This window comes from Bos indicus, chromosome 11 (genome assembly GCF_029378745.1).
Source record: "Bos indicus isolate NIAB-ARS_2022 breed Sahiwal x Tharparkar chromosome 11, NIAB-ARS_B.indTharparkar_mat_pri_1.0, whole genome shotgun sequence".
Taxonomy (NCBI): Eukaryota; Metazoa; Chordata; class Mammalia; order Artiodactyla; family Bovidae; genus Bos; species Bos indicus.
In genome coordinates this window covers 70,419,305-70,433,396 of record NC_091770.1, presented here as the reverse complement: position 1 = coordinate 70,433,396, position 14,092 = coordinate 70,419,305, and the positions used below count along the sequence as shown (strand labels likewise).

The following is a 14,092-nucleotide window of genomic DNA, read 5'->3' as shown; positions in this document are numbered from 1 at the left end:
GCTACCACGTGTCCTCTTACGGACACAGCACATCACACATGCTGCTCTGGCCTCATTCCCTCGGCTGCTTCCGCCAAGGCCTCCCTAGCCTGTCAGGATGTTTGAGGCTCCCCGGTGCACCAGGAGGCCATGAACCTGGCCAGCTCTCAAGGTCGAACCTCTGCTGTCTGAGCCTTGGACACTGTCACTCCCAGTGGTGGGCCTCAGATCCACCAGCTGAAGGGTCGGGCCAGCTGCGTGGACCAGGGTGGGCACCTTCCATCACGTGGGGGCCCATTTCCTTTCCTTGAGAGTTGGGAGCTGGGATGGGTGAAGGACCTGGTGGAAGAGTTACCTGGAGGAAGATTGTATTTTCCACTGTTAACAACCAGCATGCTCTGTTTCTTAAGAAAAGGGGAAAAGAACCAATGGGTGACACAGGGGTGCTGGTAGAAGGCCAAGTGACATTGACTGGGGCTACAAGATTCTTTTCCCGAGAAAACCAGATGGGGGCTGGTCCACTCTGGTAAGATGTGCTAAGGACTTCGGGGGGCGGGGAGGTCTCCAGTTAGAGAGGAGGGATGCCCTGCAGGACAACCCTGTTTCCCTTGGAGATGTGCCTGTTAGAAGTGTCTTGTGTCCCTCACAGGCTTGGGCCATTACCTGATGATCAGGGCTTCCATGAGGAAATCCAGTTCGTCCTGTTCAGAGCACACCTCCGGCAGCGTCTGGGCACAGAAGGGAGGGTGGGAAGGAGGAGAAGGCTGTGAGCCACAGAGGTCAGAGGCTGTCGGCAAAGGGCCGTGCTTACAGAGACCCCGGCCAAGGTCAGGCCCATGAGGAAGCCCCCTCTTACCTTTACAGCCACTTGCAGGGGGCTGGGGTCATTGGGCATTCCAGACACCTGACCTTCATACACCTCCCCAAATGCGCCGTGGCCCAGACCCCTGTGCAGAGGAGAAGGTGTGATGAGGCAGGGGCACACTTAGAGGCCACTCACAGGAGGCAGGGAGTCACACACACCCTCAGGAGTAAAGCTGTCAGTGTGGCTTTGCTCCGCAATCCCCAGCCTCTATTGCTCTATGGGCAAGAAAGGATCCAAGCCAGGCATCATGACGTTGGCTGATATTCCTTCCGTGAACACTTACTGAGTCTCTAATATTTGCCCGGGTCCTAGAGGTGACCAAGACATGGATCTGGTGGGAGAGGACAGATGGCTGGCAGACACCTCCTGGGGAGTGCTCAGTGAATGACAGACATGTGCAAAGGGTTCTCTGGGAGCTGGGAGGGGGAGGTGGAGGGGAGCAATGCTTGGGGAGGGGCATTTGGGTGGTATTGAGGAGCATCCCATTTCTCCCATCTAGTCCTCCTGTCATTGTTCCAACCCCATAAGTTAGATAATTAAATAATTAGACCCCCAAATGGCCCTGGACATTAAACCTTCTCCCCCCCTGGAGGGCTGGGGGTGCTCCGAGGGGTGGCTCTGCTGGCCTCTTGTTGTCGGAGGAATCTGTGGTCCAGGGATGACATCCAGCCACCTAGAGCTCTCCCTTCTCTGCCTCCCCCACCTTCCACTGCCCTAGCAGACAGCACTCACCGGATGAGGGTGATGTTTTTCCGTGGCACCTCCTTCAGGTCACTGATGGAGGAGGTCTTGCCAGCAAAACAGTAGTTGGGATTGTAGTCGGTCATGATGGTGGAGGTGCGGAGCTTGCTCAGCTTGTACTCCGGGCTCTGCAGCTCCATCTGCATGGCTTGCAGCTCCTGGTGCTTCCGGCGGTACACTGCAGACAGATGGCGGTCCATACAAGGTGGCCTGGGCCAGGCCACCTCCTCCAGGTAGCCTTCCTGAATCTCTAGCTCCTCCGCTGGGGTCTAAATCTTTTTCCATCACTCTTAGTCATACTAACAAAATGATTATAGATGTGAAATTATACTTTTCATTGAAAGATTAAAGCAAATTAAAGCTTAAAATCATATGAATGAAAAGATTTATTGTATCATGCAGGGGCAGAGGCACATTAGCTTGGGTCCTCTGAGAAGCAGACCCAGGACAGAATTAGAAGTGCAAGGATTTCATTTGAGGAAATGTCTATGAGAGATGATCCGGGGGGAATCCAGGAAGGCTGGGAAGCTACTAGACTGTTTTGACTCCATGTGAAGGACAGGGTGAGGGAAGGTTGAGCAAAGACCCTAGATGGCCATTCAGTCTAAAAAGGTTCCAGCAAGGCTGTTGGGAAGTTCTGGAGTCAAAGTGGGTCATCAGAGGAGTCCCACGCCTCCAGGAGAGGGCTTGCCTTGGTAGCTCTGCTCTGCCCAGGTGCTGCATGAGGCAAATGTGGCAATAGACTTGAGAGTACAGCTGGGGCTCTTGGTCACCTGTGTTTCCTACAGATGAAGAACCACCAAGCCACATAGCTGGATACAACTGCAGAGTGGAAGGTCTCTAAAGTGGCTCTAAGCTGGTGCCCGAGGACCTGAGTTCTAATTCCGCCTTTGATACTTACAAGCTGTGACACTGACAAGTGACATGTGACCTCTTTGGATCTCAGTCTCTTTCTCTGTAAGCAGGGACAGTAACGCCTGCCCTGTCTCCTAAACCTCCACTCCCCATCCCCTGGGATTGTGATAATGAAATGAATTCACCAAAACAGAATAGTTTCAGAGGGAATTCCCTGGCTGTCCAGTGGTTGGGACTCAGCGGTCTCACTGCTGGGCCTGAGTTCAATCTCCAGTCAGGGAACTTAGATCCCACGTGCCGAGTAATGCAGTCAAAAGAAATGGTTTTGGAAAGTTCTAAAGAGCTCCCCAATACAAGTGACCACTATCACTGTTATTACTATATGTGAGAACATTCTGTATATAAGGCAAACTGCATGGGAGGTGATTCACAGGGTGGATTCTGCTTTTAAAGCTCATCCCCACCTCTTACGGGCCAGGGCAAGTAAGTCAACTTCTGTGCACTCAGTTCCTCCTCTATGAAACGTGCCAACTGTGATCACAGGGTTCTTTGAGGGTTTATGAACTAAAATGTGTTACTCACTCAGCGTGTGGTGAGTGTGCAGCAAGGTAGCTCTTGTCATCCTGCTCTTTGCAGGATGGTGTCATGGGAATCACAAAGGTCCACTGAGAACAGGGAATCCCTGTCCACCCCCAGACTCCCCCGGCCCCATGGGGCTGGCCTCAAAGTGCTGCCTGGAGCCTTTCCTTTCCTTTCCTTCTGCCTCCCCTCAAGTTTCTGCCCACCTACCCCAGGCATTTCCAGCAGAAAGAGCCTGGCTGGGTGCTCTGTGATGTGCAGATCAGTGCCCCTTGGCTCACAGGCCTAATGGGAAACACTGAGAAACCAGCTCTGCATTCTCTGTGGAGAGGGGAAGTGTGGACTGGAGGTGTGAACCAGACTAGAAGAGTCCGCTGAAGCCCATGTCTGATGAGAGCTAAACTGAGGTCTGGAGGAGGCTGGGGAGTGGGGGCGGTGGTAGGCTTTAGCCATGGTGTTCTCCTCTGAAGACCCCTCCTTGAGCAGCCAGCAGGCTCTACACAGGGCTGAGGTTCAGAATCAGGGCTCCTAGGAGCCAGGAATGTGCTGGAGGCAGGAGAGGGGCTTCTGCTTTGGCTTGGGCTGTCTTCATTACCACCGCCCAGAATGACCCTTCAGCCTGAGATGGCACAGCCTGAGATGCCACTCTATTCTGCCAGATCTTCCTTCCCTGCCCTGCTCAGGAAGTGCTGGGGCTCTGGGACACTCACCGATCATGATGCCAGAGAAAGCCAGGACGAGGGCGGCTACAAGGGCAGAGGTCACGACGGACAGAATCAGCGAGAGTGGCAGGTGGGGCTCCGGGGTGGGCGACACTGGAAGACAGTCCCCACGGGGCACGGATGACCACATTGATTCTCCTCTGAGCTGCCCCCACATCAGAAAGACCCTTCCCAGCCCTGGACCCACGGACTGCCAGCCTTCTCGGAGGATGAGGGCGTGAAGCAGTTTCATCCTGGTTTTACAACTTTTAACAGCTTTTGTGGAGAGGCACTATGTAACAGGGATAAATACCACAATCTTGACACTGATCTGAAACATCAACTGCGCATGACAGAATGAGGATGGAAAGTGAGCCAATAGGGGCTGTAGAAGTGATTCAGGTGCCTTGTGTGTGCGTGTGAAGTCTCTTTAGTCGTGTCTGACTCTGTGTGACCCTATGGACTGTAGCCCACCAGGCTCCTCCGTCCACAGAATTCTCCAGGCAAGAATTCTGGAGAGGGTTGCCATGCACTCCTCCATGGAATCTTCCTGACCCAGGGATCGAACCCACATCTCTTATGTCTCCTGCAATGGCAGGTGGGTTCTTTACAACTAGCACCGCCTGGGAAGCCCTTCAGGTGCCTTAGTGAGTGAGTGAAGTCGCTCAGTCGTGCTGACTCTTTGCAATCCCATGGACTATAGCCTACTAGGCTCCTCCATCCATGGGATTCTCCAGGCAAGAATATTGGATTGGGTTGCCATTTCCTTCTCCAGGGGATCTTCCCGATCCAGGAATCGAACCTGCGTCTCCCACATTGCAGGCAGACGCTTTACCCTCTGAGCCACCAGGGCAGCCCTCAGGTGCCTTAGGTGACTACAAACTCAGTATGACCCAAAGATAGAGTGTGCCTGTCAGTTAGACTCTGGAGGCTGAATTGATGCTTTATCCATGAGAGCACTGGGCCAGCGCGTGGGAGGGAGAGCTGGGTGCATGATGGTACTGACCACACCAGGCACCAAGCCTGGTCCCGGACACGGCATTTCAAAAGGGATGTGAACAACTGCAACAACAGGATGGGAAAGAGACATAGACTCGTGTCCCATAGACTGGATGGAAATAAACGGGCTATTTAATCTGGAGGAGACTTGAGGAGGAAGAAGGCAGCATGCTCTTCAGACGCCGTGTTCAAAGGGCCACTACAAGCAGGGAGCCTAGGGGTGGAAGTCGGGAGGAGAATGGGTCTGGCTCCGTAACTCCCCAATGGGAGACCCTGTGTCTTAGGAGTACTGAGGTCCTTGGTGCTGGGGTGTCTGGTGGAGATGAGCTGGCCCCTTGGTGGGGATGTGGGGGTCGCATCCTGGGCTAGTGGTGGGACCAGGTGACTTATGACTCCTTCCCAAGCCATGACCCACCTTTCGCACACAGGTCCCTTTGCCTGTCATCTGAGCACCCATGCTGGGGGCAGACACAGTGTCAGGAAGTTTACAAAGCTGCATCTGAGGTGTCCCAGAACCATGGAAACTAGCTGTGGCTCAAGCTCTGTGCCCGCCCACCGCCCAGCCCCTTACCAATGCAGGAGACGCCATCCTCAGCCAGCACGGTCCCGTGGTCGCAGAAGCAGATGATCTTGTGGCTCTCGGGGTCCATGTGGCACTCGTCTACCTCGCAGTGGCTGCAGTTTAGGTAATGCTTAATGTTCACTTCCCCGTGGCCCTCCATCACTGGTGACAATGAGGAAGGGTCAGCCTCAGGCGGAGGCCACCCTGCACCCCACCCCGGGCTCTGCGCTTCATCTCCAGCTGCCGGTCCCTGTTCCTACATCCCACTGCCACTGGAAGCACCGCCTGTGCAGGCAAGCCCCTGATGCATCTGGTGAGCAAAACTCAGAGGACCTGTAGGCAGGCGGGAGGGTCCACATGAAGGACCCTTAGATTGGCTGCCACAGGCACAGGGCCCATTACTGTTGCATTTACCTAGAGCTGACCTGCCTGGAGTCAGTCTTCTTTTGTGAACGTATCAGACCACGCATCCTGATTTCCAGAAAACTTGGCGAGGCGACCACTAGGAAGACTTGCCTGCAAGGGACCCACGATCACACCTGTGTGTCCTGGACTCATTGAGTAGCCCTGGGGTTTCAGCTGAGAGGGAGGGAGCACTGGCCCAGGGAAGCGGGCTCTGCTACTTGGCAGAGGGTGTACCTTTTAAAGCCGGGGTGTACAGGATGCCCAGTGGGTTGATGAAGGAAACCCCGTCCTCCCCGTCCATCTCGGGGTCATTGTTTGAGGCTGCATTGCCACCTGTGGCAAACCAGAGAAGAGTTTAACGCAGAGAGGTGGGTGCCTAAGTCTGGATACACGTGCGCATCAGCGGGGTGAGCAGCAGGGTCAGGGAGGGGCCTTGAGGGCGGGGCGGTGGGAGGGAAGGGAGCTCATGGCACACAGGATGCAGTTGGGGCTCGGTTCTGTAGCTTCTGGGTGCGTGGGCCACTGTCTCCTCCAGGGCCACAGTCTCCTCTGCTGCTCTGCTGGGCTCTCCCAGGAAGCAGTCCATGTGATCAAGAGTCAGAAAAGTTCTAGTCTCCCCAGGCTGGGTTGGCCCCTTGGCCCCTCTTCCAGGACTGCCTGGGGGGTGGTGCTCCTGTCCCATCCAGTGAGGGTTGGGGCAGGGGGATGGGCCCCTGTGCCTTTAGGCTCCTGTCCCTCCTTTCAGCGGGGCTTGGGTTATCTTTGGGCTCCCCGCCTTGGGCTCCTCCCACCCACCCAGGGCTTGGAAAAGAAGAGCATCTGGTTAACACAAACATCTTACACACAGCCTTAAAGCAAAACACAGACAGTACATCACAGCGCGTGCATGCATCGTTTCCTAATCTAGGGGGCGCTGGAGCCATCATCTCCCAGCCTCTCAGCTTCAGAAGGCTCTTCTGCTCTGCTCCAAAGCCCAGAGGAGAGCCAGGGCCAGGGGCCAGCTGCGTGCTGAAGGGCTGGGCTGGGATTGCCCATGGCTGCTCTCAGGAGTAGCCCCCATCAGTATGGGGAATGGTGCCCCTTCTGGAAGCTGGTGGGCTGGGGTAGGGAAGGGAAAGTAGGGAGTCCCTGAGGCCAGAAGCTGCAAAACAGGCCCTCGGGGAGCTGGCTTGGCAAGGACTGTGGGCAGGCCATCCAAAGGGAGGAGTCTGGCCTCCAGGGTTCTCATGCGTCCTTGGGGGTGGCTCAGAGAGGAGCCTGGGAAGCCAAGGCCCCTTTATCATCAGCTTTGGGGAGATCAAGAGTCAATGGGATCTTGATGCTGTCCTGCCAAAACCTTGAGGCAGGATGCTGGCTCGGGAGCCAACACCCTACCTCTGGCTCGTTTGGCAGGCTGGGAGGAAGGCGTGCATGGTCACATCACAGTCCACACGTGGGGCGGGCCAGGGGCGGGCAGGCGAGGGCTGGGGAGAGGACAGGGGAGGGAGGTGCCTAGGACTAAGAGGGGAGGGAGTGACACCTTGAACACGAATCATCTTTACCTATATATCCTCCGCCTCCTCCACCGGAGGAGCACCCCCCTCCACCCCCTCCGAAACCCCCTCTTGTCTCCCACCCCCACTTCTTCATGGCCTGGGGGCAGGAATGTCCTCCGGTGGCACCTTCCAGTAAAGATTTTCCAGACCAGAGCAAGGAAGTGTTATCACTCCAGCCACCTCCACCACCTGTAGGCAGAGACAGAGAAACACCTAAGTAAGGATTCCGGCTGGTTCGGGCGGCTGCTGGGTCTGGAAAAGAATGCAGGACTTCTGTCTTCCAGGGGTGCTTGTCCCTATGCAGCACCCAGGGGGTTTGTCTTCAGTGGGGCCTGGGGCCTTCAGAGTCCACGGCTAGAAAACCAGGCATCTGCCCTTTGCTGGAGGGAGACCTGCTCTGGCCACAGCTGTGCATGTCCAGATGGAAGCGGGCCGTGTACCCCTGCTTCCTGTCAGGCCTCTGGCTCAAAACCCCAAACTGTGCTCATTAAGGGACGGGGGTGGTGGGGGGGACAGGCGGCATGACGACTAAATCTGTTCCTCTGCCTTCCCTCTGGGCCTGCCAACTCCTGAAGCTCCTGGCCTTCATGTGGTTAACTACTTCTCATCCCAACAAGAACAAGGACCAACTGTCAACACCCCACCAAGGTCACAGCAGTGAAATTCGTAGCAGCAATCCTGGATTAGGCACCAGATAACCCAAAGGGCTATAATTGTTTACTAGGCAAGAGCTTCCCTAGGCTGAGCCTTGGTTTCCTCACCTGTAACTTGGAGATAACGAGACTCGCCTTATGGGGTGGATGTTAGGATCAAAGGAGAAGGGGAGTGTGTGAGATGTTTTATAAGCCACCAGGTGGAGGGATCGTTGGACATCTGTGAGACACACACTCATGCAGAAGGCCTCACACCCCAAAGCCCAGGCAGGGTCTTGCCAGCGGCGTCTAAGTTGCTCTAAGGTCAAGAGCAAAGAGGGCTGGAGTCAGAGGCGGTGATGCTCTGGCTACAGGGGCAGCAGCTGGAGCTGTGCTTCCCTACGCCTGGGCCTGCTCTGAACTCTTGCAAAGGGTCTGTACAGAGCTAGCTTGATTGCAGCTTTATCTTAAGGCCACAGGCAGACCGTAATACATCTCTCCAGAGACCCTTGAAACCCCAGGATCCCCACTTTGTCTCCCCCTATTGTTTCATATGACATTTCATGAGGCAGTTTACTCCCAGAGACTCCAAAACCCTTTCTGCTCCAGCAGAAGGTCGAGGGCGGGAACCTAGAGAAATAACAGTGCCTGCGTCTGCTGGGACCGTAAGGGTTAATCTGCCTGGACACGGCTCAGTTCTTCGGGAGAACTCCTGGCCAAGGTTCTTCTGGACCCAGAGAGGGCAGCAGAGGAACGTGTAGGTGGGGGGAAGCTGCAGACAGGGCTGACTCTGGTGCGAGCAAGAGGGAGACAGGTTTCAGGAAATGAGGTCAAGGTCACGAATAAGCTTGGGTATAGAACAGGGATAACCAGAGCCCTGGGCAAGTCATGGGGACCATCTGCCAGTTCTGGAAGCAGCAGGACTTCAAGAATCTGGCCTCCCTCTGCCAGCCGGAGAGTGGGTGTGGGCCTGTCGAGGCTCTTGTCTATGTCACGTGGTGGGGGGAAGGCCCCCTCAGCTTCATTAGCGGGAATCGGGCTCTGCTGGCTACGTGGGGCCATGAACTTAATAAATTAGGATGAGATGAGCCTGAAACCAAGTCTGCCCCCCAGCACCCTACCCTTGCATCCTGCACGTCCCAGCCTTCAAGCAAATGTGTGGAAAAGAAAACAATGGGCGTGAAAGTAAAAACACATCAACAACAGCGTTTTAAAAAATGGATTAAGTATGAAACTGTTTGGTCATCCTGAGGGAAAAAAAACCCCTACAACTTTCAATGAGCTTCTTGACACTTCTGTAAAATGAAAATAATATGTCTGGAAAACCCTACAGGACTGTTTTGAAAAGAACATGCATGATAGATGTGGAAATGTTTCGTAATTTATTAAATGCTGACTGACATAAGGGGCGCTGTAAATATCACTGGGGTAATCCCTCGCTGTGGACACAATGACTGTTTCTCCCTCCTCTTTCTCTAGCCATCTCTCAGTTGAAGAGAAAGTTTGAGTATTTATTTTAATTAAGCTCAAATCTCTAAATGCCTTCAAAAATCCTCCCTCGGTCTGAGTGTGGAGAAAAGAACACTCAAAGATGAATGGTTGACTTCAGAGGAATTAGGGAATTCACATCTCCTTCAGAGCCTGTCCCCATCTCTGTGTGACTGGCTCTCACTAAGGAGGCAGACAGCCCTACCATGGACAGAGATTTTCTTTCCATGTGAGGAGTGTGTGAGCTGGCAGCCCAGGGCCTGGAAGTACAAACAAACCACAGGGACCTGGGAGGCTGACCCCACTCAGATCTCTTCCATCTGCTCATATCTGGTTGCATTTGATAAATCCCAGGGAGGGTTGGGTTGGCAGTCAGAACGCTGCCTCCTGCCTCATTTTGTCAATGACCTTCTGCAAGTCCAAACCCCACACCAGCAAGACGGCCTCTGGATTCCCAAGGTATGACCTGTCTTTCCTCTTTTGATCCCAGTACCAATATCCAGAGCTCCCAGCATCTCAAGGGCCCACAACTAAAGTGCCCACAGGTGTGTGATGGTGCCCAGCCAAGGTGACGCTCACACAGTCCTCGGGGACCATTCTGGGAGAGGCTGGGCTTGCAGAGATTTACCTGCAGCTCCAGAATTGCCGTTCAGCCCTAGGACTGAGGAGTTATTCTCCAGTCTCTCTGGGTGGAATGTGTCTGTCTTGGCCCCATAGGCCCTGCCACCACCGCCGGCTGCAATGATCAGAGGCACCGGCACGCCATCCTTCATCTGCCGGGGAGAGACATTCAGAGATTGAGAAGCTGAGCAGGGCTCCCACCCTGGAGACCCCTGAGCCATTTAAATGCTTAAACATGTCTGAGTGTCTGCTGGGTAGTGGGTGACATCTCGGTGGTCCGAGGGCTCCCATCTCATGTTACAAGAGCCCATGAGCTCTTCTGTCCCCTTCAACCCCCAGCTCCTGTATCAGTCCAAGTTCGTAAATGAAGCAAAAGCATCAGGAGATATAAATGTCTATGAACACTGGGAGGCGAGGATCATTCTTTGGGGCTGTTTATACCACCCCTTTCCTGAAGCGCTTCTCGAGCCTCAGGGATCTGGGAGTTGGTGCTCAGGGCAGGTCTCTTTTCTCTCCTTCCTCTGCATGCAGGGCTCTCTGCTTTGACCACACAACTTCAAGATTAAGCCCTCAGCACCGCTGGCCCTGCAGGAGGACCCAACAGGAAATCTTTGTCTATCTTTGATGATATCAGAAAAGTCCAACTGAGGACACAAGAAGGCACAGTGGGACCCTCTGGGGCTCTGAAGCAGGATGATGAAGGCCTGCCTAGTGAAATCGGGCTGGGACATCAGCATGAGAAGGGCCTGCCCTTTCCTGGACAGACAGGGAAGCTTATATCCCTATGGGTCTCCACTTCCTCAACTTTAAATGGAGCTAAGAGCACCCAAGGTGTGTGGTTCCTTGGTTTGTCCTGAGGATTCAAAGCCAGGATGCAGAGAAGGCACCTGCCCTGGGAAATGGCGCACAGACCTCACCTTAAACACGTAGGTGGCTCCTCCCCCTCCTCCGCCCCCTCCTGCCCACTCGTGCACGCTTTTGTTCACGCGGATTTCTTCTTCTATCACGTTGTTTTCTCCAATGCAGACTTTCTGGATTAATCGGTTTGTCTGGAGAAACAAAAATACCTCAGGTTTGTGCCCAGGGTCCTCCGCCTCCCAGCAGACAGACCTTCTATACTAAAACATAGGGTCTGACCATCTCTCAGATAGCTTATGGTCGAGTTGAGGAGACAAAAAATACACATGGATAACTGTCACTCTGGGAAATATTGGAGAAGGACTACAGGGACCTCTTAGACAGAAAATGCACGGGAAGTTGAGGAGGGAGAGTGAAGCTTTGTTGCTGGACTGCTGAGCATGGAGGACTGCCTGGGGGAGGTGGCATTCAGTTGGGCCTTGCAGGATGTAGAGCTTTTTAAACACTGAGAATGGGAGAAAGTTATGACATTGCAGGGGAGGAGATCAGCAGGAACTCAGAGGGAAGGCGCTAAGTGGGGGTATTTGGGGGAAACGTGTAAGGAGTTTCTTCAGCTCAGAAAAATCCATCTTAGGACAGAGAGGTGGTCCAGGACGACTTGTTAGGACCCTGTGAATTCTGAAGAGGGGATGACAAAGGCCCCATGAGGTAAGACAGGGCTGGAGGGAGTCCAAATGGGAGTGGGTAGAGGAGGCTAAACCAAACAGTCAGATCATGGCCAGAAGCCTCAAATACAGAGAAGGACTTCATTCTCTAAGCAGCGAGAAGCCATTGAGGTTTTTTGAGAAGTTGCAGTTTGAAGCATCATGTAAAGAGAAAAAAAAAAAAAACAAAACAGTGGGTAGCCAAACTTGGATTTTATTCCACCTGATGCAGACCTGGGCATCTGGGAGTCTCTGGGGACATGCTGGAAATGCCTGTGACCCAGAATCCTGGAATCCCTGAACAAAGAGGGTGGGGTTTCAAGAAGAGCTACTATGCTTGTAGGTCACATCAGCTGAGATGAACTCACCACACATTGGTCTGACCTCAGAGGAAAACAAATTTTCTTTCACTTAATAGAAAAAAGGCCAATAAAACATCAAATTTTCATCAAATGTGGCTGGGTAACCAGCCAGTGGACATGGCAATTCATCTTGAGCCACTCCTTACGCTAAAGCACTCAGGGGTGCCGGGAATGAGTACTAGAGAAATTTCCAGATAAACAGCTGAGATGCAATTTGTTTTATGGCATTTTGGATTTAATGATGGAAATAATTTGATATTTTCTAGAGTGGATTTAGTGTGCTTGGAAGGCTGTGAATTGCTATTGTAGACAGCTGACATTTCTCCTATGTACGTGCAGTGCTGGTCAGGGCTGGGGTGGGGGCAGAGTGGCATGGAGTCTGCTGGAAGGAAACCCTGCTAACTGCCACCAGGGGGAGGCCCTGAGATGCTGGGGGCATTCCCTGTGGGCAGAGCCAGGGACAGGGGATGGAAATGTGTGCTGCCAGCCGGGCAGAGCAGAGCAGAGTTCAGGGTCCAGTCTAGCTTCCTGACTGGAGATTTGCTGGCCCATCTGCTGGATCTGCCTCCTCCATAAATTGGGGAGCTGCCCAGGGTGCTAAAGAAGGTCTGTCCCTCTGCCCTGCTCCTTTTCCTCTTGTCCTTTGTCCGGCAGCAGTGGGGGCCCCCACCCCTTGGGGAGGCCCTCTTCTGAGCAGAACTTGCAGATGGCTGGAGATCGCCGGAGGAAGCAACTGGGCTGAAGGACAGCCTTTTGGTTTCCTAGAGCCCAGACTCATGGCCATGCCTCACTGCCCTGGGTGAGGTGACCCCTTGATTTGAGTCTCAGTCTGCAGCTTGCTGGGCCCACAGCAGCATTTGGAAGAGATCACTTTTCCATGATTTGCTTTCTTTTTCTGACCTCTGCGAGGTCCTGAATACATTTGAAAGACTTAGGAGCTGGGTGAGTGTGGGCTGACTCCTCACAATATTTGCCTCAGGAGTGATGGGAGTGGTGGGAACTGACTTTTAGACCGATGGTTTTGCTGTCCTGGAGATGTTTGGAAATGTCTGGGGGCATTTTTGATTGTAATTTCTGATGGATGATACTGGCCAGGGATGCTGCTCAACAGGGTGTAGAGGGCAGGGATGCTGCTAAACAACCTACTGTGCACAGGATCGGGACTGAGGAATGTGTGTGTGGGATGGGAGGCGGGGTTCCAGCAGCTGGAGCCCATTCCAGGCTCTGGTTGGCCAGGCACACAGGAAGAGCCACTCCATGCAGCACCAGTAGAATTGCCAAAACCTGAAGTTTAATTCTTAGGGTCCACTTCATTCTCTAGAAGATCCTCTCTACACACCATTTTTCAGCCTTGGGAGGACCAGAGATTGAGGTGGTGCTTGTACAAGGTTTTCTCCCTTACTCAAATGGGCCCCTGGGGGGAGCGGAGGTCTGGAGCTACTGGGAAGACTACTTCCTTTCCCCAAGCCCATGCTATGCCCAACCCGATCAGAAGAGAAGGCTATCCTCTGTCCCTGGCTTCTCTGAAACTTGTCCGGCATATCCTCAAAGTCTAAGAGCAAGTAGATTGATTAATGGGGCTTCCCTCGTGGCTCAGACAGTGAAGGATCTGCCTGTAATGCAGGAGACCTGGGTTCGATCCCTGGATCAGGAAGGTCCCCTGGAGAAGGGAATGGCAAACCTCTTCAGTATTCTTGCGTGGAGAATTCCATGACAGACCATGGGGTTGCAAAGAGTCAGATGCGACTGAGTGACTAACACTTTCAGATTGATTAATAAAATGATAAAATGCAGCAATCCAGAGGAACAAGTAGATTACAACTGAATTAAAAAAGAAGGATGAAGTCTTGTGAAAAGACATAACTGATTACGATCCAATCAAATAAAAGTCCCTTACAGAAGTGAATGCAATCTTTTTGCTTAGATGAAAGAATTACATTAGCACTCAATAAATTCCTGTGAAAATTACAGCAGCTTGTAATTTAATGACTTAATATATTATATCAGGTTGGAAAGTCTTGATTATAGCTGCTAAATAAAAGGGTCCACGCGTTTCTCAGGCACGAGGCTGCACCTGTGAAGCTTACTCCTGCTGCTTCGTGTGGGGTTGGGGGTGGGACCCTGTACTTTACCCCTGGCTCCCAGCCTGACACCTGATTCTTAGGAACCCTGAGGTTATTCTGTGGAATTGAACTCATCACCTTTG

At 53.2% G+C, this 14,092-nt stretch overlaps 1 protein-coding gene across 2 annotated transcripts in view; it reads right to left on the bottom strand.

Moving 5' to 3' along the window:
• Positions 1 to 14,092, bottom strand: part of ALK (ALK receptor tyrosine kinase) — a 735,395-nt gene that overhangs the window by 28,859 nt on the left and 692,444 nt on the right. The window contains exons 14-22 of one of the 2 annotated variants that reach the window (XM_070798938.1): positions 10,880 to 11,011; positions 9,970 to 10,114; positions 7,228 to 7,410; positions 5,921 to 6,019; positions 5,291 to 5,443; positions 3,730 to 3,834; positions 1,577 to 1,763; positions 836 to 926; positions 643 to 707 (exon numbers count right to left, since the gene is read on the bottom strand). In XM_070798938.1, the coding sequence (XP_070655039.1) occupies positions 643 to 707; positions 836 to 926; positions 1,577 to 1,763; positions 3,730 to 3,834; positions 5,291 to 5,443; positions 5,921 to 6,019; positions 7,228 to 7,410; positions 9,970 to 10,114; positions 10,880 to 11,011 (1,160 nt within the window). Of the gene's footprint in view, positions 1 to 642; positions 708 to 835; positions 927 to 1,576; positions 1,764 to 3,729; positions 3,835 to 5,290; positions 5,444 to 5,920; positions 6,020 to 7,227; positions 7,411 to 9,969; positions 10,115 to 10,879; positions 11,012 to 14,092 lie in introns of those variants that run through there. The other variant, XM_070798939.1, reaches the window with a different exon arrangement.